The sequence below is a fragment of the Hippichthys cyanospilos genome, chromosome 1, assembly GCF_059441005.1.
Source record: "Hippichthys cyanospilos isolate Australia breed blue-spotted pipefish chromosome 1, RoL_Hcya_1.0, whole genome shotgun sequence".
In the NCBI taxonomy this organism is placed as follows: Eukaryota; Metazoa; Chordata; class Actinopteri; order Syngnathiformes; family Syngnathidae; genus Hippichthys; species Hippichthys cyanospilos.
Genome location: NC_142369.1, coordinates 25,463,684 through 25,489,577, shown reverse-complemented (window position 1 = coordinate 25,489,577; position 25,894 = coordinate 25,463,684). Strand labels below are relative to the sequence as shown.

Here is a 25,894-nt window from a genome sequence, read left to right as displayed (position 1 = left end):
TATAAACTGTGACAGCCCTACTCGTTTGATTATATAAATACCTAAAAAAGTCAGATTCTTATGTGCCCCTTCACAGATGTGTGTTTAATAATAGTGAAACTAGAATGTGTTAGGGCCATCATAATTTTGTACCGAATTTATGCATATGAGTTACCAGTACCAGTACCGTATGTATTGTATATCAAAAACAAATGAAGGCAAAACCCTAGCAAATATACAAATAAACAGAATAATACAATGGTTCTCAACCTTTTTTTTTTAGTGATGTACCCCCTGTGAAATATGTTTTCAGCCAAGTACCCCTTAACCAGTGAAAAGCATTTTTGAGTTAAGAAACTTAAAACATGCCATCAGTGTCTGATTTGTTAAACTGAAGAACCTTTCAAACTTAATTTATATTGTAGTATTGGTTCACAAAAAAATAAAAATAAACCTAACTGTCCTCTTTTGGGTCATAGTAGAAACATGTTATCAAAAAGAAATAACCTAATTACTAATAAATATTTGTCAAAAATAATTAACAAACTACCATATGGCGTTATATTTGTGCCACAATTATGAGCGCCCGAAAAAAAAAATTTGAGCGGAGAAAATCAAACTGAGCGAGCGAATACAGATTTTGAGCGCAAGAAAAAAACTATTGAGCGCGTAATGATAAGAGTGTGAGCGCGCGCCGATGGAGTTTGAACACAGAAAAAGAAATTGCTTGCTCAAAATTCCTTTTCAGACCTGTTCTGAAAAAGAAATAATTCAAAATATTTTTTCCCACAGAAAACTATTAAAGAAAGTCTCTTTTGGAATCAAAGTAGAGATCTGTTCACAAAAATAAATAATGAACGAATGAATAATGAACGAGACAAGTAACGAGGTGGCATGTGACAAATTGGGTCGAACCATTCTAATATGGGGGAAAATCTGGGTTTTTAAAATAATGAAATTGACTAAACATAAAACGTGTTTTATGAATGTACGTTTTCCTGAATCATTTAATTAATCGAATAATTATTTTGAAAAGACTTAGGCAAATTTGTTTGTTTGTTGGTTTTATTTAAAATCTCGAGTACCCCCTCAAGTACCCCCAGGGGAACCCGTACCAACATTTGAGAACCACTGGATTAGTAGATTAAAGTTCATGTAATGTTTCAATTAACTCATGTTCTTACACTAAAACAAAATATAAAAAGCTTGCCTGTGCATCTTCAAGTAAAATATCAAAGTTTCTATATCACAGCGCTTCTCAAATAGTGGGGCGGCCCCCGTGGGAGACATAAAGGAACCTAGAAAAACGTCTTGCGTCAAACCAGTTCCTAGCGTGTTTGTTTTTGTTGAAAGATCGCCCATACCACAACATAGTGAAATGAAACAATGGATTTAATCCAGACAGAGTGGGAAAGTACACGAGGCCTCGGGCCAGTCCTGCCACAGGTAGGAGCAGAAAATGGCAACCCTTGTGTGTGTTTGCGTGCGTGCAGGCGTGTGCGTGGGGATGGTGTCTTCAAAAGTCTTTGTTCTTTGGAAAAGGGAGGAAGTCTGAGCACCAGAAACCCTGAATGATATCTTCTCTTGATGGCCACAACTGGCCTTTTTGTTCCTGGTGGAATGTTGTGTCGGGGGATGCCATTTGTTCCTTTTGGAGGTGACGACTTGTCTTGATTTCTCCTGAGCCAAGACTATATCTGCTTCATACCTACATTACGTCATCTCAATCTTTATTAGGATAACACAGTAGTCCATGAATACTCTATTTTATTGATGCATTGGATTTAAAAAAAAACATGTATTTTCTTTAGCCATGAGGCGATGCCAGGGGGAGCACAGATGACCCCAGGGAAAAGGATTTGTTTTTGCCTTGTGAAGTGTAATTGTGATAAAATAAAGATTGCCATCTTTTTTTCTCGGGCACTCTGATGCACTTGGGTTTTTTTTCTGTTTAGACAAAACTTTAGTCTGTATAAATGCTGTAAAAATAGTTGACAGTTGTTGAAAGTTGGTTTATACTGTATAACTTTTTTTCTTTTTGTCGATGTTGAAAAGGATACAGTTTCAGGTATGCGTATACAATTTTTATAGATAATAATATTATTTATGGTCGGCGTGGTAAATGGGAGGGTGCGAAATGTTTTTTTTTTATTCCTAGGGGGGCTTTGCAAAATATAATTGAGAAGCACTCCAATAATAATTATAGTTATAGTTAGGTATAACAGTGGTTCTCAAATCGCGGTATGGGTGCCCATGGGGGAACTAGAAGGAACTCCAAGGGGGTACTCAAGAGTGTAAATCAAATAAACAAACATGCAAAAATCCTTTAAAAACAATTATTGAGTTAATTAAATGTTTCAGGAAAATATACGTTCACAAAGCAAATTGTATGTTCGGTAGGTTATTCAATTTTATTATTTTAAAAAGCCAGGTTCTCCCTCATACTAGAATGGTTCGACCCAACTTGTTGCGTGCCACCTTTTGTTACCTGTTAATAATTTATTTTTGTGAACAGAGCTCTGATGTAATCCCAAAAGATGACACTTTATGTTTAATGTATTTCGGTGGACAAATGTTTATCATAAATTTCTTCTTGAGAACAGACACTTTGTTGTTGTTTTTTTAGCTCTTTATTTTGTCTTTTTTGGAATGCAAAGATAAAACACAAACAACACAACCTCAACACTGAGAAATAACATCAATCAGAAAACGGAGCTAAATTTGAATAAGAGAGAAAAATATCACTAATAATTATGGAGAAAAAGAATATAAAGAACGGGAGGGGTTGGTCTTTCACAAAAAAGGTCTGAAACTTTATGTTGATTATTTTTTGTGGACAAACATTTATTAATCATTAAGTTATTGTTGTTGTTGTTGTTGTTGTTGTTTTTTATCTGATCCATGGTGTAATCCCAAAAGATGACGCTTTAGCTTTAATATTTTCCTTTGGACAAGTAATTATTTCTATTTTTTTCCTTTTAAGAACAGGTCTAATACGTTATGTTGATTATTTTTGGTGTACAAATCTTTATTGATAATTAAATTCGATGATCCAAAAGGACACTTAATGTTGATTATTTTATTTTGTGGACCAATACGAATTATGTTTGAAGGGGAAATGTAACCAATCAAACGCTGGAAAATTGGGGGGGCGGGTCAAAAAACTCCCGGCAAAAGTTTCTCAATCCAAACGAGGGATAGTCGCAAAAGTGCAACATTTGTACGTGTGCAAAATAGTTGTTTAGAAGGCGTTCATATGTAAAATTTCAACCCCACCCTTAATGATGGTCATGGAACTAAAATAAAAAAAAACAACAAAAAAAAACCAAAAGCTTTTTTGCGCCCCGACACAGCTTTCTGACAGTCATAGTCCAGATTCCAGTTCAGGAGTGTCCAAATCCTGTCCTCTGGTTTCACATCAGAGGGGCTCCGTGGAATCAAGTGTGCCTCTTACTGCATGCAAGACAGTGCTGCCCAAGGACAAAATTTGGACACCCCTGCTCTAGTTAAACTCCGCCTTTCGTCGCTTGCTTGTCAGCTGATACATTCACACTCGTTTGTGTTTTGACTCACAACGGTGTACGTTGATCGGATACAACACGGACGGTACAGTAACTTGTTTGGACACTATCATCTGTTCCGCTCTCATTTTTTTTTTTTTTTTAATGTTTTTGCATGGTCAGCCGTATGTCACACCAAGTGAAGCTTGACACGCGCGGAAACGCTAAAGTGGGCCCTTGAGCATATGCAAATAGGAATCTGATACGTGTTTAATCTGGTTCCATAAAATGAAGTGTAATAGTTTAATTTAGCTTTAGTTTTTTATCAACTTTTTGGAGTACATGAAAACTAAGTGGCATTGTTGTGATGATCGTCGCCTTATCAGAGGAAGGCTATCTGATTTATTACTATTTATGCTCGTTTGTTAATACCGTAACCGTATGTTTTTACATTAAGGTACTGTAATTCTTGCTTAGCCCATAAGAAGTCAAAACTATTGCCCGTATTGATTTATTGTTGTGCTCTGCTGCACTTTCTTGTGCATAATGCAATGAGATTCTGATCCAGGCTTTCAAAAATTAAAATTAGCAAGCACAATACAGTGCAAGCTATAACGTGTAAACGCTCCATTCTTTGCTCTTTGGCGTCATTTACTGTATATATTAAATGAGGACAGTATGGTAGATGAGTGCTTTTCTGGTAAGCCTCACAGTCGGGCAGAAATCTCATTTCAGCCACTCTTGTATTGAGTTTGTACATACTCTTCTCTTTCAATACAATAGCATTTTCATGTGAGCAGCAGGTGCATTGACAACCGAAGATAATGAACGTGAGTGTAGATAGGTATTTTTGTTTTCTGAATGTGCCTTGTAGATGAGTGGCGTTCAGTTCAGACTGTCAGATGTGACAGGCTCCATTATCCCATGGCCAGAATTGGACAAGCGCTATTGCTTTTGACTTCAAAGTGTACCATTTGACTAAAATTTAGAGATTATACTGTAACCGTGTACATAACATATGCACATGGTAACTCTTGCACCGTTATTACAGACATGCGTGTGGCTGTAATAGGTGCTGGAGTCATCGGCCTGTCCACAGCGCAGAGCATTTATGAGCAATACCACTCCATTGTTACTCCACTGATAATTGAGGTGTATGCAGACCGTTTCACCCCACTGACCACAAGTGATGGAGCGGCAGGTCTTTGGCAGCCATATCTCAATGACAAGGGAAATGTTCAAGAGAGGTACAGTTTTATGTGCATAATCTTTTTGACAGGATTCCTTTTTAAATTGTTTTCGTTTCAATGCTGCATTCTCCTTACCTTCAGGGAATGGTGTAAACAGACCTTTGACTACTTGTTGAGCTGTCTTCGTTCACCAGACTGTGCCAAAATGGGTCTTTTCCTTCAATCCGGTTACAACCTCTGTACGAAACCAACCCCTGTGAGTAAAGCCTCACATTTCACAATAAGAATAATTATCCATGAACCAAAATTCAATGTTTGTTTTAATTTAACACCTAACGGAAATACTTTTCAATGCCATGCACTAATGGAAATGTAGTCACAGGCTGTTATGATGAAATTACTGATGACTGATGAAATTACTTATAACTACATAATATTTTATGAAGGCATAGCTCAATGTCCTCACAGTTAAGTGCAATGGACAACAATCTCAATCATCTCAAACAAAGTCAACCTTCAATGATGTGATGTTTTTTTGTGGATAGGACCCAACATTTAAAGACATAGTCCTGGGCTTCAGAAAACTCACAGAGCGAGAGCTGGAGCTTTTTCCTGGCTACAGGTAGAATGTCACAGAAGCTGCTTTGTGACTGAAAAATATACTTCAATCAAGGATTTGTCTCAAAGAGATTGGAAAATGTCATGCTAGAGGAATGTTTGACTGGATGATCAAGTTAATTTTGCACACATCTGTTTGTGTGTGTGTGTGTAAAATGTCCAATACCTTTTTTTTTTTTTTTTTTTTTGTTCTTTGTTTTTAAGTTGTGGGTGGTTCAACACTGCTCTCATGTTGGAGGGTAAAACATACCTACCTTGGTTGATGGACTGGTGAGTTATTACACATATGAACAAAAAGACAAGGCAAATATAGTGATTGTACAGTAAAGGGCAAATAACACGAGAAATATTCACACAAGCAAACCCTGCAATTGCTAGGTAACAATAAATATTTGCACTGTGACAAGTCTCACCTCCACTATTCCCATACTGTTGGCGAGGACTCAATATCTTTCTTCCATTTCAGTTCATATCCTTGGCTTAGTGTCTTCATCCAAACGCCACTTTGATCCGCGCTCTATTTTTTTAAACAAAACTTTTACCTAATTGTTGTAACCTGAGGTAAACCAGACAAAGTTCATTTTAAGGCTAGTGTGTAGATGCTTGTAATTTGGTAAGCCATTAAACCATGAATGAGAATGCATACTTTATATTCTTTGAACTTTGAGTCACTAAAACGGAGTCATCAAAATGAAGTTTTAAGACGTTACAGTAGATAACAAACTCAAAGAAGGCAAGTGTCAATGAGTGACTACTTTTTACAACAATAAATGTAAGTTTGGGTAAAATGCTGTTACTGTAAGACGTGAAAATAGAGCTATTCCATTTTTACTATAATATTTCACTTAACCCCAAGCCGTCTACTATTGAACACTGTAAAAGTACTTTCCATAGTCCAGACAACTACCCATATAGTACATCTACATGCCATAGTGTATAATATACTGTAGATGTCCAGTCCAAACCGCTTGCGTGGCAGAAATGGAAGCATCATAATAAGCTTGTATTTTGCGTTAATACTACATTTGGTGTCCTCCTCAGGTTGGCAGTACGGGGTGTAAAATTTTATCACAGGAAAATAGGCTCCTTTACAGAGGTTAGTTTTTTTAAACATTCTAGCTGCACACACATTTATATCTTGGGATCATCACACACGGGCAAAATTGGATATGAAGTTAATTATTTATGATGAATGAGTAACTAAGTGAAGTTCATTATAATTTCTAAAGCCACAATAAAGTTAGGGCTTCCAATAAATCAGGACCATTGTCTGTGGCTGTCAGGATTTGATGAAGACTATCATTTACTTCCTGCCTAGAATTCAGAATGTGAATTTTTTTCAAAAAATGAAAGTCAAATCTTGTTTTCAACATCTTTATAAAGTTTCCTTGTCCTTCAGTTCTTTATTTCGCAATGTTCAGCTACAAGGCACCTCTTACTAAAGAGCAGAATAGAAAAACAACCTGGCACTAAATTTGGCCGTGGTATGAATCATTTTTTGAAACAGCTGTTTTTGTTAAACGTTTTGTTAAATTAACAAGTAAAAATGAGAAAATACTCACGTTTGATTTTTTTTATCTTCTTTTTGTACATTTTTGTCTTTCCCTGTTTTTAGCTTTCTAAAAACGGTGTAGATGTGATAATAAACTGTACTGGGATTAGAGCCGGAGACCTTCAGCCTGACCCGGATCTGCAACCAGCCCGGGGACAGATCATAAAGGTTTGACGACTCACTGAATGTGTCATTTGGCTAGAGTGGAAAAAGTTACTGCTTCATCTTGCTATTTTCTAGGTGGAGGCCCCATGGTTGAAGCATTGGATTTTGACCCACCGTGAAGGGATTTACAATTCACCTTATATCATTCCAGGGTAGCACTCGTGACTCGACACTGTCAAATTTCAAACACTTCCAAGCCACTTTTATGCTTGCCTTCTTGCTAACAATAGAGCTGGAATTTATTCAGCCGTCTCTTTGTAGCCTTTCGTAACCAAAGTGCCTGCAGTCACAAGACTGGTGTGATCTTTTTCACAAACTGTATCTCTTACACTGCAATTGGCTGGCAACCAGTTCAGGTTGTTCTCTGCCTCCTGGCTGAAGACAGCTGGGATAGGCACCAGCAAGTCAACAAGGATAAGTAGCCATAGAAGACGGATGAATAGATGTATCTCCTATATAAATGATGTATGAAATGCGAAGCAATTGCCCTCAACAAATAAATAGGAACATGTTTTGTACCCTTGCACTCGCTTTAGTGGTGGTTGCAAAAGTACTGATGCACCGCTCGCTCTTCATAGTGTTGCTTTGTGTTTTCACAAATTTGTATCTTCAGGAGTCGTCTTGTGGTGGTTGGTGGGCTGTTCCAGTTGGGAAACTGGAATGAAAGCAATGATTCGGCCGATCATGAGAGCATTTGGGAAAAGGCCTGCCAGCTTGAGCCTAGTCTAAGGGTAATGTGATATGGCAATTCCTGTCACATTCCACTTTACATATACAACACAACATGCACCAATTGTAAGTAAAATTTGGAAAAACCATCAGGTGGTGTACCTCAGCAGCTGTAAGGGCTTCCACTCATGTTAAAGCGGTTACAATCACAGTTCAGTTTGTAAACCATAGTAAGGTGTGTCATCAATTATTTTACATTCACCAGTGGTAGAGACCACAAAACCGTAAGGTAGTTCGAGGCCAGCCAGGATGCCTCAAAGATCCACGCCAGTCCTCGTGTGCGGTTTTCACAGGTGAATACAACAGAACTCTGGGCGATGAGCCGAACAAGATGCTATTAGAGGAATCAAGTTTGAATGTAATGAAGGCAAGCTTAAAAGTTTCAGCAGAAGAGAAGGAGAGTCATGGTTGACGTGGTGTTCGAAGGAGAGGTTATCAAAGATCACACCAAGACTGCACATGCGTGTGTGAAGACAGGACAAAGTTGTCAATTGTGAGACTGAAGCTGCGATGCGATTTGGGACCGATGATAATGAAATATTATTTATCACATCTGAGTTTGAGAAAGTTACAGTGTACCCGAGATTTAATTTTAGTGAGGCAGTTGGTCAGAGTGGAGTGAGTTACACTAATAATAGATTTGGTATAAATAACAGCCCTCAGTTTCATTTGATAATTTTCCATGTCTCATGCGCATCTCCTGAAAAAACCCAGCCCGTTCTTTGACAAACCTCTCAAATGTCTCTGGATTTGAGAAAACAAAACATCGCAGGCTGCTATCCAGCCAAAAGGACGCACAATTGAAATGCAGATCACTGGTGAAAGTCTCCAAACCTGTTTTTTTTTTTTTTTTTTTTCTTGAGACTGAAGAAGTCAGGGCTGAAATGCCAAAAGTCAAAAGGCATATTTATGGATATGTTACTAAATGTATCAGTAATCACATACAGTATCATTGCATTTTTCTATGCATTTTGTTTGGTAGGATTATTTGGTAGGATTAATAAAAAAAAAAAAAAAAAAAAAAAAAAACACGCACTCACACTAGAACTAGGATGAACTCCTATTTCCATTGTTTTGATTATAGTGTATCTGCCAGATGGTCGTGCCACAGACTTTATTAGCTCATCAATACTTATCAACAATAACAAAGAAAAACAAATGAGTTCATTCATCTTCAGTTACTTAGTTGGAGTTCATGTTGTGGTTCATTTAAATGCAAAATGTGCAAAACAAGTTTCTCCAAATCAGTTAACTTGAACCCCTCCCTTCCTTGTTTGCATATGTGCACACCTTGGTGTTGAATATTATCCAGAACACCACTTGTAAATTGACATTCCTTTGAGCTCAGTAGGAAGAATTGCCAAGTGAAGTAACTGGACATGCTTTAAGTGTCCAGTTGAGTTGTATTTATGTTTGTACAAAAGACAGAGTAATGCACAATTGCTGAATATACAGATCCAAAAAGATCATAACCCACAATCGGCAGTATATACTTTTAAATATTAAGAATTTGCTCATATTATATGCAGTATATATTGTTCGAGTCAGTTTTCTTGATTATTTGCAAGCTTTTGTCATTTTTTGTTTTCAGCTGTCTGTACGAGTACTTTTGACCTCTGTTAAAGGCTTGTAAAACTCTTTTTATTGATGCACTTTGATCGTGCTTTAAGTCTGCGTTGTTGTTTTCCGCCCACAGCATGCCCGGATAGTAGATGACTGGACCGGCCTCAGGCCAGCCCGAAGTAAAGTCCGACTGGAAAGAGAGACTATACTGTGTGGTACCACTGCAGTCGAGGTGATTCATTCGAATGATCTGACAGGGACTCCAGATACGAACCTTGAGATTTACTGTGATTTTTCTGTAGGTGATTCACAACTATGGCCACGGAGGTTTCGGGATTACCATTTCCAAAGGCTGTGCGCAGGAAGCAGCCAGGCTTTTTGGTCAGATCTTGGAACAAAAGGGGAAGGGACCAAAAGCTCATCTGTGAATTTGATTTTTAGCATTCAATCATGACCTAATTGTTATCAAATCATAACCTGATCATGTCTATCAATATAGTACGGAGCAAATGTTATTCACTGTTAAACAACACCAACAAGACGTGATTAAAATTATTTGAAAAAATACATGCAAATCTAAAACTTGGAAATCCCTGTCAAGACAAATTACATGAAATTATCTCTTTACAAAGATGATTCACTACCATTGGAACAGTTTATTTTTGTGTTGACAAGATTCAGTGTACATTACATCTTAACATTGATTCAAAAAATACAAACAACCAGCAGTATATTTTGCAAATAAAACATGGCTGAGTGCAAAAATACATCACTCTCTATAACACCTCAGAAAGGTGGAATAAATTAGGTGAAATGAATGTGATTAGTTAAACTTGAAATATGGCAGCTGCAGCTTGATGTTTCGAGTCCAGTGAGAGCCTAATACAACATAAGTATTATATATTTGTAAAAAGTATCGACATGTATTTTATGATAATTGTTCAGACTGATTAAGCGTTGTTGGATAAGAGAAAAATTATTAAAATAACTGCGCCATACTTAAGTCCAATCATGTGTTCTGCAAGTTCTATTGAGTTGTATTTTTTTTTTAAATGCAGACTACATGCACATTATGTATTAAATACTCTTAATAAAAGTATCAACAGATTTCACCAATGTTATTGTCAAAAATGATCATGGCATAAATGAACATTACTGGAATTGTCTTGTCCATTTTTCAAAAAAATCGGTGTTCCTGTATTATACTTATGTGCCATTTTTGTGATGTAAACAAAATTATCTCCCCATTTATTTTAATTCTGGCATTTACACCCTCAAAACTGGAGTTCCTTTAAAAGGGTCCCCTTATAACAGGCATCTAAACTTAAAGAACAGAACACTGAGTTTAACACAGTTTTACTTTCATCAGTCATCTGAGCTTTAATGTGACACTTGAGTTAACCCACAGCCATTGATATTTTGGCACAGCTGTGCCATAGGTTATTGATCTAGGAACTAAAACAACAAACGTCTCCATGTACCCCCTGAACTGTGGTCCTCTTCTCCCAAGGGTCCACATACCTCTTGTTGGGAAACGCTGTCTTTGTTTCCCTTTTTTTATTTGATTGAGACCTTTTTTTTTTCTTTTTTTTAAACTTTTCTCGAATTTCTGAGACCTCCCTTGTCTTCATTGTTCGGTCATGCCTGAATGCCTGGCATTCCAGACGTTCTGTTGGAGTTATACAGCGGCAAAATGGATGGCAATGGTGGACAAAGACTCTTAAATGCAGTGACGTGACATTTTGTGCCGTCTTCCTCTCTTAAGTCACTTTCGTGCCTAGACTGTAGATTGGACTTGGGATGCACACAAAATGTTGCTGCAGCTTTTCTTGTCCTTTGCGTTTCACTGTAATAATCTCAATCACTTCTCAGCCCTGCGAGCCAGAGCTAGAATTAGGTAATGGTTCTGAGTTTTGTGAAGAAGAGGCTCGGCCCATCATCTCCTGGCCCCACTGACGGTGACTGGATTCCTGCAAGCCTCGTCCAGTTGTCTCGATTGGCAGAGCGCAAGATGCAATTGCGGCGAATAGACAGCAGCAGCAGTATACTGAGAGAGCCAAATAAACAGACGACTCCAACAACACCTGCATGAGATAGCACAATGGTCACTTTGGATTGCACGTAGTTCTAAAACAAAAAAGTGTCCAGCTTGTGTTACCTGTGCCACAAAAGGTGTGATGAGGGCACCGACTCTAGCCATTCCACTGCTTGTTCCCAAGCCTAAAGCCCTGGTTGCAGTTGGATACACCTGCAGAATGACAGAAAACACTCAGAAGGTCCTTACTACTTTTCTCCAGAGGTGAACATTCGACATTTTTTCCGCTGGTTTGTCATTCAAACTCTTGTCGGTGTGAGGACCACCCTAATGTCGTTGCCCGGTCCATCATTTTTTTAAGTTTATCCCATCTGTAAACGTCAGTGCGTTAGCCAAATGTTAATAACACTTCTGGCATTTCTGTAATTAATTCTGTCATTGAAGAAAATCATATTCAACCCAGCAATTCAAGCTAAGCATTCAGTTTTTTTTTGGCACTCAATCTTCCTATTAAGGCAGGCATGTCCACACCCAGTCCTCGAAAGCCGCCTATAAACAGACACCTCTAAAACATGCCGGCATGTTTTAGAGGTGTCTGTCCTCCTACCATATCTCATTCAAATGATCAGCAAGCTCAGCAGAAGCATGACAACAAACCTGATCATTTGAATCAGCTGCATTGGATGACTGAAACATCAAAAACATGCAGAAATGCAGGATACTGGCCCTCAAGAATTGAATTTGGATGACCCTGGTTTAATAAAGTAAAAATGAATTGTACTGCAATAGGCTATCACGTCCAATAGGGAGCATTGTGTTTCAGATAGCGTTCAAGCTCTGCAGTCATCGTTTGAAAAACCATTTAGAGAATGTTGCATAAAACAACATTCACTTTTGACCATGTCATCCTCCACATACACTACAAGTAAGAAGCAAGGTTTTGCTGAAATTAATTTACTAGTTAATGCCTTTGGGGGAGGGGGGGGGGGGGGGGGGAATTTTAAACACTATCTTGCAAAGCGATTTATTCATTCAAATAATATTTAAAAGCAAAATAATACAAAAAAATGTATCACTTCTTAATTCTAAACATTGTTTTCTTTAGGCCTGTACAATGAATGCATTGAGCCAGATGCACAGCAGAGGTCACCAACTCCGGTCCTCGGGGCACCCATCCAGCTTTTTTTCAGCGTAACCCTCCTCCGCTGCACCTGATTCAAATGATCGTGTTACTTATCGTGCTCCTGCAGAGCAGGCGCAGCGGAGGAGGGTTACACTGAAAAAATGCTGGATAGGCACCCTTGAGGACCGGATCTGGTGACCCCTGGTGTACAGTATGCATTTCAGTTCATGAAACCATGACTCTGAAACACAGTGCAAACACTGACCTCCCAGCAAAGATTGTTCAAAGAGCAGAAAAAGTCATTCAGTGAAGACATTTTTGACGACTCTTTCTCCCTTAATAACAACTGCTACATATTAACGTTCTAGCCTTGCACACAGCTAGTTGTTTCTGGGTGCATGAATGTATGCTTGCTGCCTATTTAGACAATGTTTACACCTCTAGCTCCCGATAAAATGACAGTGTTAACAATTCTCAGACATTTGGAAGATGTATCTAGTTGACAAAATAACCAAGGGTTATAAGTGACACGTGATAATTACAACGATGGATAAAAACAGCAGACGGTCAGTACCGATTGACTGCCCACCTCTACGTTTCTCTGTCCTTGACTGAAGTATTTATTTGTTTTAAATTAGATTAACTGCTGCCAGTGCAAAGTCAAAGTGAACAATGTAATTAACCTCTGGCGTGTACACATAGGCAGCCTGAAATCCTCCAGCAATGAAAGCTCTGGCAATGAAGATCAGCACGGTCATGGATGCTCTGTAACAAAATAAGAAGGGACCTTGACTTTATGACACAATTTGACAAAGAAAAAAAGGATACTGTTGGTCGATCACAGGCCTTTACCTCCCCACGCATCCATAGAGTGGAATGATGCAAAGAGAGAAGACCAGGAAACACAAGGCCATGGTCTTCCTTCTTCCTAAACGATCAATCGCCCACAATGTCACCAACAATCCTGTAGATCATGACCCCATATAATTAATAAGTTCATGTAACACAGCAAAGGTACCATAACTATAGAGTAAACTGTGTTCATCAACAGTTTACTCTATAGTTATGGTACCTTACCTACTTATAATAACTTTCAATGTGTGATCTGGTGAAAGAATAATCCCCCCCAAAAATATAAAATTCAAAATGATTTGATTTTCCTTTTTTTTTTATTGTACCTGGAAATTCTGATAGGGTTGTCCATAACAGGTCTTTGTAGTCATCACTGTTCAAATATTTACACTCCAAGCTGCATCTGAGCTCCATCTTATTACCTTTGGACACTTGAGGACAAAAAAAGCAGAATTCAGTTCTATTTTGGATCGCTTAATTGTAATACAGTATAATATAATCCTGTGGAGCTTTGCCGATAAGATTGGATTCAGGTGTGTTGGGGAGCGAAACCCAGGCAACATGCAGGATACTGGCCCCCGAGGACTCAAGTTCTAGGGGTTAAGGGCTGCTACATTGTATCATCCAAATCGGTAACAATTTTAGTGTTCATTTAACTTTTAATAATTGATTATTTACTTTTTTTGTAAGAAATAATATACATTAATGTACATACATTTAACATTTGTATCTTAAATTATAAAAGCTTGTTAAGAAAATATTAAATACTTATCAATAAAAATAGAAAAAAAAATCATTTAATTGTTAAAACAAACTACCAATGACCTGGCCCATATGCCTGTATGAAAACTCAAACGTGCCTTTGAGCTCAAAGGTTTCTTCAGCACAGGTCTAACACCCATCATGAAAATAAATAGCAAAGCAGACTGTATAAGGTTGTGTATTTTACACTTGTAGACTGTAAAGGCTTACTTAAGGTGTGTCACTATAAAAAATAAACAACATAAGAACAACAAAAATAAAAAATGATGCAGTAACTCACATCCACATGCACCTCCCTCCTGAAAGAGTTCGGTGGTGAGCAAGACAAGGCCATAATACGAGAAGGCGTTTGCAAACCTGAGGACAAGAAACACAACAATATGAATACGAAGCTTAATTTGTACATTACTGTAAGAATAAATGCTAATCGATCATTCGTAAGAAAAACCAATAAATGAAATAATTGTTTCCTTCATTTACCAAATAAACCATAAAAGAACTGTTGTCCAGCGGAAATGTGATGAGAACAAGTCACGGATCTTCCCACGATCCTCCTAATAATCAAACAGATATCTAGTCAATGATAGGTTATGATACAAAAAAAAAATCTGAATCAGACTGGGAGCATGAAGCACCACAGAAACAGATATACTTGTTTGGCTGCAATGAGTTTTCCCAGTGGCATTGGTACTCCATTCTCTATGGCAATCCGCTTCAAAGTATCCAGAGCTTTTTCTTGATTCCCCGTCAACACATCGTATCGAGCACTCTCAGGTAGCCACTGCCAGCCAAGTGAAGACTCGTCAGGTTACAAACCATCTTAATAAACATGCATGATTTATATTTTGATACTGTATATATGACAATGATCAAAGGTGATGCTGGGAGTAGCAAGCGAATAACGCACCCAAGCCCCCATACAGGCAGTAAAGATATCAGTTGTATTTCTACTTGTAATGGCTCCTTCATCTACATACAATTCTCAATTCAACAGAATGATGAAAGTCAGTCTGGCTGAACGCTGAGCCTCTTTTTGGAGACACTTTCACAAAAATGCTAGTAATTGTTTACATTGCGTCAATTTGAAAGCACTTTCTGATATTGAGAACTTTGAACTCACAAAACACAGGATGGCAAAAATGAAGAGGGGGATGGTGGAGAGGCCAAGAAGCCAGCGCCAGCCCAGAGAAGGCATCACTAGAATAGCAAGAAGGACCTCAAAGACTGTTCCCAGTGCCCAAAATATCTGTCGGGCAAAAGTAGTGACACCGAATAAATCAAATGCACGTTACATGGAGTTAACTTGACAAACATCAGGCCGGACTGATGATAACAGTTGAGATAGAAACAAACCTCAATTAGCAATATACAAGTTGCTCTGGACTTCATGGGAAGAAATTCTGCATACAGTGTGACCCTAAAAAAAAGAAAGCACAAACTGTTCATTTGAACTCCTGCTCTGGCCGGTTGTGGAAAAAGGGATGGATGAGGGATACGCACGACTGCGGCGCTCCACCAATGCCAAAGCCCACCAGAGCACGCAGGAAGAGGATCCAACCATAGATGGGTGCAAAAGCACTCATCAGACCATAGAACATTGTCCACAATACACTCATTGTCAGACCCTGCATGAAAAACACAATTAAGATATGGTATGTGATCACTTTGGGGTCAGCTTGGCATGCGCATTTACACTTGTATCTAAATGTATCAATATGACCCTGGGGAGGCAAATGCGATGACAGTCAAAACAAATACTGAGTGCCAAAAAAACCTTTGACCTTACGCATAATTAAAAATCAGTGTGGTCCTTGCTTTGACTTCATGAAGGAAGAGAAATACCTGGCGTACTGAGGCCAAATTCGAGAGCCTCATTGCTTTACAAGAACTGCAATAAGATTTTGCGCCTGTTCAGGGCAATCCTAAGTTTACTCACACATCTTAAATGATCTACTTCTCCTTTGAATTCGTAAACTTGTAAACAGTAGGAAAATATTTTGTCCACAGCAGGACTTAAATTATGATCCTCTCATTCCAAAGCAGATGAACAATTGGCGTCCCCATCTTCACTCATGATAAGCGATTTATCTGACAGAAAACACACTTACTGTCTTTCTTCCATACTTGTCAGATATGTTTCCCCAGAGGGAGGAGCTGATCATCATTCCAATAAACACCGCCTGTGTTAATCGACAAAAGGTTTTAGAATGCAGGAACCTCATGAGAATGCTTGCATGTTTTAAGATACAGCAGCAAGCAGAGAAAGAGACACATTACTAACATGACAGCATAATTACCGATGTGAGAAGTGCCACCTCCAAACTGGGTAGTCTCCATTCACAGTGAAGCTGTGGAGCTAAGATGCTTAGAATCATCATTTCCATTGCGTCTGCCATCTAAAACCAATAATCAAGAATTAAATGGCAAAACCCATAAAGTTTAATACTGTACAGAACTGTACAAACTACAGAAAATATGTAGTAGAGAGGTCCTCACCCAGGACAGGCCAGTGAGGATGGAGAGCTTCCATTGGAAGGTCCCAAAGCCAATTGCCTCAACAGCATCCTCCACCATGAAAGTATCTAAAAGTGAAAGTTAAATAGTTTGAAGAGAGCACACAACATGCGTGATTTCCCTTATAAAGCATAGACACGAAAAACAACACCAGCCCATCAGCCTGCCTACCATCAGTTGGATTGGCAAACTCCCGAGGGACAGGCGCTCCATCTGCAAGGGCAACGGACTCCAACTCTTTGGGATCCACCCGCACTGCTTCAAAGGGCTCTCGATTTTCACCATCATCCTCCGAGTGAGTGCTCTCACCCGTGTGCCGGAAACGGACGACACTAGCGGAAAAATCAAGTCTGCAAATCTTTTACAAATCCACCCATGAATAAAATGGCTACATCTCAATTAAAAGTTAATTTTACTGAAAATATGCTGTTTGAAGCATCAAAAGGTCTAATCTGCCAACTCCTAGCTGGAGGATACAATCATAATCCAATGTGAGACAGCCATGCCTACAATCAATTGAGCACATTTTCCAAATAAATAGGTCTTGCTGAACTAAATGTACTTCCATAACATGTCATATTGATTATACTGTGTTCATATGTGCACCAAGTTGAAGTGTCAAAATTAGTGAAGAATATAATTCCATGAGGATGGCAAGGAGAAAGAGAGATTAGAACGTCTTCCTCATAGAGTCCCGAGTTCAATTCTAGCTCGCTCTGGACTTCCTTTGTGGAATGGAGTTTGCATGTTCTCACCGTGCCCACGTGGGCTCTCTCCAGACGCTCGGGCTTCTACCAACATTCTAAAATCATACACGGTAGGTGTATTGGACATTGTAAATTGTTCTTAGATGTGAATGGGTACGTGACTGGTTATTTGTCCCTGTGTGAACTGCAATAGGCAGGCAACCACTTCACGTTCCCCCCACCTACTACCCAAAGACAGCTAGGATAGGCACCAGCAAGCCTGGAATCCTAGTGAGGATAAGTGGCTGCATAGAAAAAAAGCTCAGGGTGTCCCTACTGCCATAGACAGCTGGGATAGGCATCAGCAAGCCAGTGACCCAAGTGAGGAGAAGTAGCTATAAAAAAAAAATCGATGGATAGATGAATAAACGATCTGTTTGACAGGCTGCCATCAGGCAGACGTACAGGAGCCTGAGTGCCAGGACTGGCAGACTGGCAAACAGCTTCTACCCACAAGCCAACCGGTTTCTCAACAAGTCCCTCACGAATTAATCTGCCTTCTACTGCGTGCATAAACAATATCTTGTGCCAAAATTTTGAACTACAGTACATGATATTCTGCACTACATTATTAGCACCATTGTCTCTGTTTGTTGTTTATTGCTATTTATTTATTTATTGCTATTCATTTCTATTATTTATTTATTTGTTGCTATTTATTTATATTGTTTATTTATTATTTATTAGTTTGTTTATTTATGTATTAAACCAGCAGAAAAAAAACAAATCATGCTGGTCTATGTCAGGTTGGTCTATGACATCATTTTATTCTGTAGCTAGAGATCTGCCATACAGTAGTGGAAACACAACTAACCATTTTGACTTGAATTGCTGATGCAATTCAAAAGAAAGGTGCATTTTCGGGCCAGTGACTATTTAACGAATTTAATTTTGAGAGTTGGGAAACCGGTTAGCGAGGGCTATATGCTCTTTTGCAGGTGATCCATGGTCATCAGCTAAACTACTCAGGTTGTTTTTGCCAAAGCATGAAGTAAATGCTAATAGTAGTAGTTACTTTTAGTCTCAGGCATCGGGCAGAGATAGTTGCTGTTGCTTTGATCTCTGTTTGCATAACCGTCTGGGGTTTAAGGTGATTGGCCCAAAGACCGAAGTCTTAAGAGACCTAAGGTGGGCTACACCTAAACGCTTACAGCACCTAGGGTTTCCATGTGGTTGCCCTATCCAAATACTAACAAGGCCCAACCCTGCTTAGCTTCCAAGATTGGAACATTCTCAGGCTGTAAGCGCCTGAATGCTAATAAGCCAAACCAAAACAATTTGGCAAAAGCACAAAGTGAATGCTAATGAGCTAAATGAAAACACTTGAGAAGGATCTTTGCAAACTTGCTGATACTGAGCTGACATGAGCAAAGGATCTAGTTTTAAATATGTGTGAAGAGTTTTGAGAGGAATAAAAGCCTTTGCTGTGAGCTAGGTAGTTGTGAAGAAGTGGCCAAATGATCTTTCAGTTTTAAGTTAGTTTGAGTTTCAATAAGCCAAACCAATGAAGGAAAACTAATAACTGCATGACTATGACGACGTGATGTCTTTACATAAATAAATACTGCATGTACATATGTCTACTGAATATGGTCAAGCAAAAAATAATAAATACAATTTAAAAAAAAACATATCACGATTTTTTTGTAATTCTACACTGACTGATCTCTCGCTTCATAAATGTGTGTGCAGTGTTTATGTATTACGAGGACTGTTGAAATTATATATATATATATATATATATATATATATATATATATATATATATATATATATATATATATATGTGTGTGTGTGTGTGTGTGTGTGTGTGTGTGTGTGTGTGTGTGTGTGTATAGGGATGCAAAGAGCAACCAAACTGATATATAATAAGTATAGTGAGTGCTTGCGTATAGTGAGGCCAAGGCTGAGATTAAGCGCTGAAATGAGTAGTGGCTATTAAGGCAGAGAAGTCATCATTGTCTAAAAGAGAGCAAATCGGCCTCCTGCAGACAAACGACATGCAAATGCGAAGACAAGGCTTTAGTATGCTGATTTTGACGATATCAGCCATCACTACCTCCGAGTAGTTTAATGTGTTGACATCGGTTTGCATCACATGACGCTGGCGCTTTGATACAATATGAGCTAATCGTGTTGTGTAGCGAGCTGGCAATGCAATCAAGTGACACACTGCCTTATGCAATGTAAAGAAAACGACAAATTGCAAAAGGGATTTGAACTCACGGCAATTGTCTCAACTGGAATAGATCATCGTCCATTTTGATGTTTATTTTCCCCCGTTCCGTACGGCCACATCGCCGTTTACATGATCACGACCAGCTGCGATTTCAGCACTGAGGAGAGCGACCAATGACGCCCAATGAGAAGCCACGGGACATACTCTGGACGAGTTTAAACGAGAACTAAGTAGATTACAATTAAATAAATCCCCGTATATATATTTTTGTTAACGTGGTATTTCAAGTTTGTATAATATTGTGTATCGTTTAATATCACTTGCTCACTGTTAAGTGTAGAACAAATAGTGGACGCACTTTGTTTTAATTATCTACAAAATTACAGCACTTCATTGAGAATACAGTAAGTAATGAAGGTAGGTGAGGCGTAACGTCATTTGAAAGGTCGGAACTGTTTTACAAATCTGAACACGTTCGTGCGTTTTCTTTAGTGCTCCTGTGAAACAATGCTGCTGAAAACTATAGTTCCGCAATAACGGCAGGATGTTGTGGTCTCGACCAGCGAGCTCGGATAAGCTTGTCAGAGAGTACCTTGGCACCGGACCAAGCGTCAGGTAAAGTATTTTTCTTGGCAAACACTACATTAAGCTCCTTATCGTTAATGGTTGACCTGGTCAAAATAGAAGCGGGTCACGGCGCCGCCACGCGTCGCGCTCAGCTGGCAAACAAGACAGACAAACAAGCGACCGGTTTAATGCCCGTGTTACTAATCCTTGGCGAAGAAACGCGTACCAATGCAGTCTATCAGATGCGCGTTTATATTATATTTTGTGTAGCTCACTGTGGATTCAAGATACTGTATCAGCGCAAGAATAAACTCGGGTGTTGCAGGTAAGTTAGCACACATGCTAATGCTAGCATAACTTCAAACATAAATGGCTGGCCTTTTGCTTTTGAGTGAATGCAAGAAAGCAGCTCGCTCGTTGATGTAGGACAAGCAATTGTCGAAGGTACAACGATCAGGCATTGTTGGTGTTACGTCTTTGGATACTAACGCGTAATTCTTCCCTTAGCCAAACCCGGCCACCCCCCTAAACAGTGTTACAAAGGCGCAACAAATATAAGAATATAATTTTACACAAACCGAATAAAGTACACTATGCGCAATACTGCAGCGAGTCTCTACCCTCTCTGCAGGAATATGGACGTCCCCTGTTTTGGGGGATTCTTGAGAAACTCTCACAAGACCAAAAAAAAAATAAATTGTGTAGTATTGCCTGTTAATGCCATGCTTTGAGTTTCACTATACTGTATTATGTTCCGTCTTCATTAGAAACAAGATGCTGAAAAACTGGGGTGTCATTGGTGGTGTTGCTGCCGCAATTGCGGCTGGTGTGTATGTTTTGTGGGGCCCGATCACAGAGCAAAAGAAGAGAAAGAGAGGTGGGAATTCACATGATGCAAAATGCCAGCTGTGATTATGAACGTTTTAACAGTGAGGAATATATTTTTCTTATAGGTATGGTTCCTGGTCTTTTGAACTTGGGCAACACTTGCTTCCTGAACTCTTTGCTTCAGGGTCTGGCAGCATGCCCCTCCTTCATCCGATGGCTGGAAAGGTTTTCAAACTCACCCTCAGTCCAGTCGCACAAAGAAAACAAGTTGTCCACAACGCTTCTCCAGCTACTCAAGGGTAAGGAAATAATTTCTTGACACGTTGTGACTTCCAAATTTAGAACTGTGGGTTGTTTCTGTGTTGACAGCTCTGTCCAGTAATGAGCCTGGGGATGAAGATGTGCTGGATGCTGGGTGTTTGCTGGATATTCTCAGACTATATCGTTGGCACATCAGTTCATTTGAAGAACAGGTTGTTCTCTTGGTGTTATTCATGCGGATTCAATTTTTTTTCAATTTTCGGAGATTGTCTGTTTTACTGTTGTCACCCCTCATTAGGATGCTCACGAACTCTTTCATGTCCTAACATCATCTCTCGAGGAGGAGAGAGACCGCCAGCCAAAAGTCACCCACTTATTTGACATGCAATCTCTTGAGGTAAGAAGTCATACTCCAGCTTTAAATGTTGGATGATTTTTAAGTCACTTGCATGCAGATGCCTCAGGATTTGTGGACAGATTCTCTTATGACTGTAAAGCCAACTTTGTATGTAGTTGTTTTATATTACAAAAACAAATGTGACTTCTAATAAGTATAGAATGTGCAAAGTGACACTCATTCACAAAACAGTGCAGATCAACACACATAGATAGGAACTCATACTGAGTTTGACAACACGATAACAGCAAAAATATTGCTGCGTCATAGTATTAACAGTACAACTGTTGAATGTTATTTTTTTAACTCAATTGAACTGTCTTGTCTTATATTTGGACAAAATATAAAACATTTAAGAATTGTGCACCATATTAAGTTTCAACAAGTAAATTAATTCATCTTAACATTCTTGTATGTAGGTCACATTGTCCAAACACTATTTTTGAAACAGACCCTGCGGGTCACTCAAGTTACTCTCAGGATCTAACTTACGTATTGTATAGGCTGCTCCATATAAACGTGGCTACCGTTACAAACCAAAATGTATTTTTGATGCGGCAGGAATACAGTTGTGGATTTTCAATTAATTTTCGAAGGAAAAAACATTCTTCTAAAAGTATAGATGAGTTACAAGCTTGGTTATAGAATGATTTAAACTGGCAGCCCAGTCTACATTCTAAGTTGTGTTTGTGTGCTACCGTCAGAGCCTTCCCAATCAAGATGAGAGAACAAGGACTTGTAGAAGTCGAGGTAAAAGGCGAACTTTGACTGTCCTAGGTCAGCGTGTGTACATGTTGAAGGCCAATTTTTCTTCCCTGTTTTTGCAGCTCCTCTTCACCCGATTCCAAGCCCTTGGAAGTTTCAGCATCCTTTTCATGGCCGTTTAACAAGTAACATGTTGTGCAAGCGGTGTGAGCAACAAGTGAGTTTGTTTATTTCACATGGAAGTACAAAGCCTAGAGCCGATTTTGATCACAACGAATCTAGTTTCAATGAACTCAGGAGGGTTGGAACTTCTTTCCGCGTTGTCTACGCAAATCCGAGCATACAGAAAGAAAGAAAAAACAAATCAGACACCACAATCCTGATGCGCTGTCATCCTCAACCAGAATGTTTTATTTTTCAGAGCCCCGTGCGATACGATTCCTTTGAAAGCCTTTCATTATCCATCCCTTTACCGCAGTGGGTAAGCAGAATCATCACGATAAGCCACCTAAGTGCAAAGTCTGCTCTAATGAGATGAGTACTTACTTTTAGGGTCGACCAGTGTCTCTCGATCAGTGTCTGCAGCATTTCATCTCCTCAGAAATGATCAAGGAAGTAGAATGTGAAAATTGCACCAAGGTATTTCCCACGTGAGTTTCCTTGCATAATGCACAATACTAATGAGTCGTGTTTTTTTTCCCCTCTATTCTTAGCTTCAAAGAGGAACGAGAGTTAATGGAGAGCTTCTGGAAAGTCAGCGAACAACATTTGTAAAGCAGCTTAAATTGGGAAAGGTAACCTGCATTTTCGCATCTCATACATGTCAATACAGTCTATAAAGCATAGACTCTTCTCATTCTGAGATTGGTAATGTTTTTCGACCGCAAAGAGAGCGCTTTATTGTGAACTCTTGCAAGTATTATTCCATTCAATGTATTTCTTCCTCCATCAGCTACCCCAGTGCCTTTGCATCCATCTGCAAAGACTCACATGGTCAACTGAAGGAACCCCGATTAAACGTCAAGAGCATGTTCAGTTTACGGAGTATCTATCGATGGACAGCTACAAACACAATGCCTTCGTACAGACAAGTAAGCGCACCAAACGTGCAAGGAAGCACCACAAGGCAGAACATTCAAGCAATGATATGGAAATGCCGTCTGTTAGTCTACCAGGTAAGGTCATCAACTTCATCCAACCTGTGTCTTTTGTCACATGCGTTTATAGTTTCTGCTTATGTGTTTTGCAGATGCAGAGCATCATAACAACAACCAACCCTTTGCAAATGGAAATTGTTCATCCGTCTGCTTGCATACTACTTGTGGGACCACTCAGCTGGGCTTCACATACGACTACCGGTAAGATGCTTTCATTTACCTCATAACATATGAGGACAGCCTTGAGTACATAACTAAAACAAGGGCACAATCCAGTGGGGCATGAATCCATTTCTTTGGATTTTAAAATACAGACTAAGAAATACAGTAGACAAGAACCAAAGTTGAAAATGATCTGTTCTGTGACACTTTTAATTTCAAATCTACTATTACATAGTTTATAAAATTCTGTTTATAAAATATTGTTTGTAAAATTATGATTATGATCAATTTCTAATCGGGCAGCCCTGTTAGCACGTCCGCCTCACAGTTCAGGGACTCGAGTTCAAATCCACCTTGCTCCAGCCTCCCTGTGTGGAGTTTGCATGTTCTCCCCGAGCTCGCGTGGGTTCTCCCCAGGCACTCCTACTTCCTCCCACACTCCGAAAAATATGCATGGCAGGTGTATTGGACATACTAAATTGTCCTTAGGTGAGATTGGGTGCGTGAATGATTGTTTGTCTGTGTGCCCTTCAATTGGCTGGCAACTAGTACAGGATGTGCCCCGCCAGCTAGCCTGCACCCTTGTGAGGATAAGCAGCTCTATAAAGTGGATGGATGGAAATTGCTAACTGTAAAATATGCATACTTACAATTTGACACCTGCAGATTCAGATTTTAAAAAATAAATAAATGGATAAATATATTGAAGAAAATCATGCTTTTTAATTGATTTAAAGTTCGTTTTGTGAAGGAGGTGTTTGGGGGTCCCTTTCGGTTATTAATTAGCCACTGCTACTTTGAGCCAAATGCAACTCATCAAATACTTGGTTATTGGTAAAATGAAGTTAAAAATAAAGTCATTTAAAAGTACAATTATTTTTTTTTTGCATTTGATTGAGATTTCATTTATTGCTTTTCTCACATTTTACTAAGCATATATATTAGGTTGCAGAGTGCTGCAGTGTCCCCACCACCATTATACCTGAGCTATCTATAGATATATAGTGAATATAATTGGCTATTATAATTACTTGAATGGAGTCCTACTTCTGTAAATGTGAATCTACTTAGGATTCTAAATTCGAAAAGTTTATTCTTATTGATAAAGTTGTTTAAATCAAATTATTCGATTAAAATGTTTTTGTGCAGCTTCAACACTAAATGAAAATCGTTGATATCGGTACAATTGCTAGCGTACAGTGGGGTTCAATAAATACAAAAACACAATCTGTATGATCTTTCTGCCAGCTCCGCAGAGTACCTTTTCCAACTCACAGCTGTGCTGGTTCACCATGGTGACATGCACTCAGGACATTTTGTAACATATCGACGCAGCCCCTCGCCGCCCTGCCGTTCCTCGCCACGCGTCTCGCAGTGGCTGTGGGTATCGGACGACTCGGTCCGCAAAGCCAGCCTGCACGAGGTGCTGTCCTCCAACGCTTACATGCTCTTCTACGAGAGGGTCCAGAAGCAGGCCGCCCAGTTGCATTCGCAGGAGTAAGTCAAGGCTCAGAGGCTAAATTCATATTGCTGCCTTTCCAGTCATACGGTCAAAAATGCCCGTTGCAGCGTGGTTAACGGTGGATTTAGTAAAAGAGTGCAACTTTAAGATATGTTTAGGTTGGACTAATATTTGGCAGTCATGTGATCTCACTGCTTACCGCAGGGGTGTCTAATTCCAAAGACGTGCAAAACAAATGTGATAGGACTGTACATTCATTCCCGATTCAAACCTCAATATGATGCATTTACTTTTGGTATTTTAAGAACTCTGTGTGGTTAGTTCAGTTTTTCAATGTGGAGAAGTGAGAACTCAAATCATCAGAATTTGGTAATATGAGTGATCATAATCATTCCCAGTGATTTAGCAAAGTGTGTAGACATCTGGTAATGATGCATAATTTATTTGGAGATATCTGTTATTGTAATACAGAAAGACCGATTGCACACTAATCGCAAATTTGGAGGTAAAAGTGCCATGTTGTCTGAGTTTTCTAGCCATATTTGCGTCTCAACTGCTTTACTCTGATGTCCAGTTATCTGCTTTCTCACAAGGGGACATGTAACAGCCGTGTCCAAAACTGTGGCTTCTCGAAAGTTAGCCTCAACTATTTTTTTAATCCTGCATTACTAGTAACTGCCATTTTCCTCCTTCCGAAACAGCCAAGAAGGAAGAATGTGGTGTAGGGACTTGTTGTTTGCAATTTGCACTTTTGTACAGTATATTCTTGGAAAATGTTTGTGTGCAATCGCTAAAGGTGACTCTGTTTTCTGGTATTAAAATAAATAAATGTTATAGTTTTATTTCCA

At 39.1% G+C, this 25,894-nt stretch overlaps 3 protein-coding genes across 13 annotated transcripts in view; 2 read left to right on the top strand and 1 right to left on the bottom strand.

The window, feature by feature from the left end:
* LOC148429860 (D-amino-acid oxidase-like) overlaps positions 1–10,412 on the top strand; it is a 12,525-nt gene extending 2,113 nt beyond the window's left edge. For 2 of the 4 annotated variants that reach the window (XM_088434591.1, XM_088434599.1), the window contains exons 3-12: positions 4,531–4,726; positions 4,811–4,925; positions 5,215–5,291; positions 5,492–5,557; positions 6,329–6,383; positions 6,903–7,007; positions 7,080–7,156; positions 7,618–7,735; positions 9,430–9,528; positions 9,599–10,412. In XM_088434591.1, coding sequence (XP_088290717.1) covers positions 4,531–4,726; positions 4,811–4,925; positions 5,215–5,291; positions 5,492–5,557; positions 6,329–6,383; positions 6,903–7,007; positions 7,080–7,156; positions 7,618–7,735; positions 9,430–9,528; positions 9,599–9,724 — 1,034 coding nt within the window. In that variant the 3' untranslated portion in view covers positions 9,725–10,412. Of the gene's footprint in view, positions 1–3,445; positions 3,586–4,530; positions 4,727–4,810; positions 4,926–5,214; positions 5,292–5,491; positions 5,558–6,328; positions 6,384–6,902; positions 7,008–7,079; positions 7,157–7,617; positions 7,736–9,429; positions 9,529–9,598 lie in introns of those variants that run through there. The other 2 variants (XM_088434607.1, XM_088434615.1) reach the window with 2 other exon arrangements.
* On the bottom strand, positions 9,933–19,722 carry svopa (SV2 related protein a). 3 transcript variants are annotated; one of them, XM_088434575.1, is made up of 16 exons: positions 19,555–19,722; positions 16,754–16,914; positions 16,565–16,650; positions 16,366–16,464; positions 16,177–16,248; positions 15,569–15,693; positions 15,422–15,485; positions 15,189–15,314; positions 14,721–14,849; positions 14,549–14,622; positions 14,349–14,425; positions 13,633–13,737; positions 13,307–13,418; positions 13,138–13,219; positions 11,455–11,544; positions 9,933–11,380 (listed from the first exon to the last, which is right to left on the bottom strand). In XM_088434575.1, exons 1-16 carry the CDS (start codon positions 19,587–19,589, stop codon positions 11,165–11,167), a joined length of 1,653 nt encoding a protein of 550 aa, XP_088290701.1. In that variant the 5' UTR covers positions 19,590–19,722; the 3' UTR covers positions 9,933–11,164. The 3 variants fall into 3 exon arrangements, with proteins under 3 accessions (XP_088290701.1, XP_088290706.1, XP_088290694.1); XM_088434580.1 differs by having other exon boundaries at positions 13,307–13,382; positions 16,754–16,932; positions 19,555–19,706; XM_088434568.1 differs by having other exon boundaries at positions 16,754–16,932; positions 19,555–19,705.
* Positions 19,459–25,894, top strand: usp30 (ubiquitin specific peptidase 30). 6 transcript variants are annotated; one of them, XM_088434533.1, is made up of 14 exons: positions 19,459–19,737; positions 19,894–19,924; positions 20,000–20,122; positions 20,842–20,951; positions 21,028–21,201; positions 21,272–21,375; positions 21,462–21,560; positions 22,265–22,310; positions 22,388–22,746; positions 22,818–22,904; positions 22,979–23,059; positions 23,218–23,440; positions 23,515–23,623; positions 24,833–25,894. In XM_088434533.1, the coding sequence occupies exons 3-14, from the start codon at positions 20,052–20,054 to the stop codon at positions 25,083–25,085; spliced, it is 1,716 nt and encodes a 571-aa protein (XP_088290659.1). In that variant the 5' UTR covers positions 19,459–19,737; positions 19,894–19,924; positions 20,000–20,051; the 3' UTR covers positions 25,086–25,894. The 6 variants fall into 6 exon arrangements, with proteins under 6 accessions (XP_088290659.1, XP_088290652.1, XP_088290683.1 ...); XM_088434557.1 differs by having other exon boundaries at positions 19,466–19,911; positions 22,388–22,482; positions 22,687–22,746; XM_088434526.1 differs by having other exon boundaries at positions 19,459–19,911.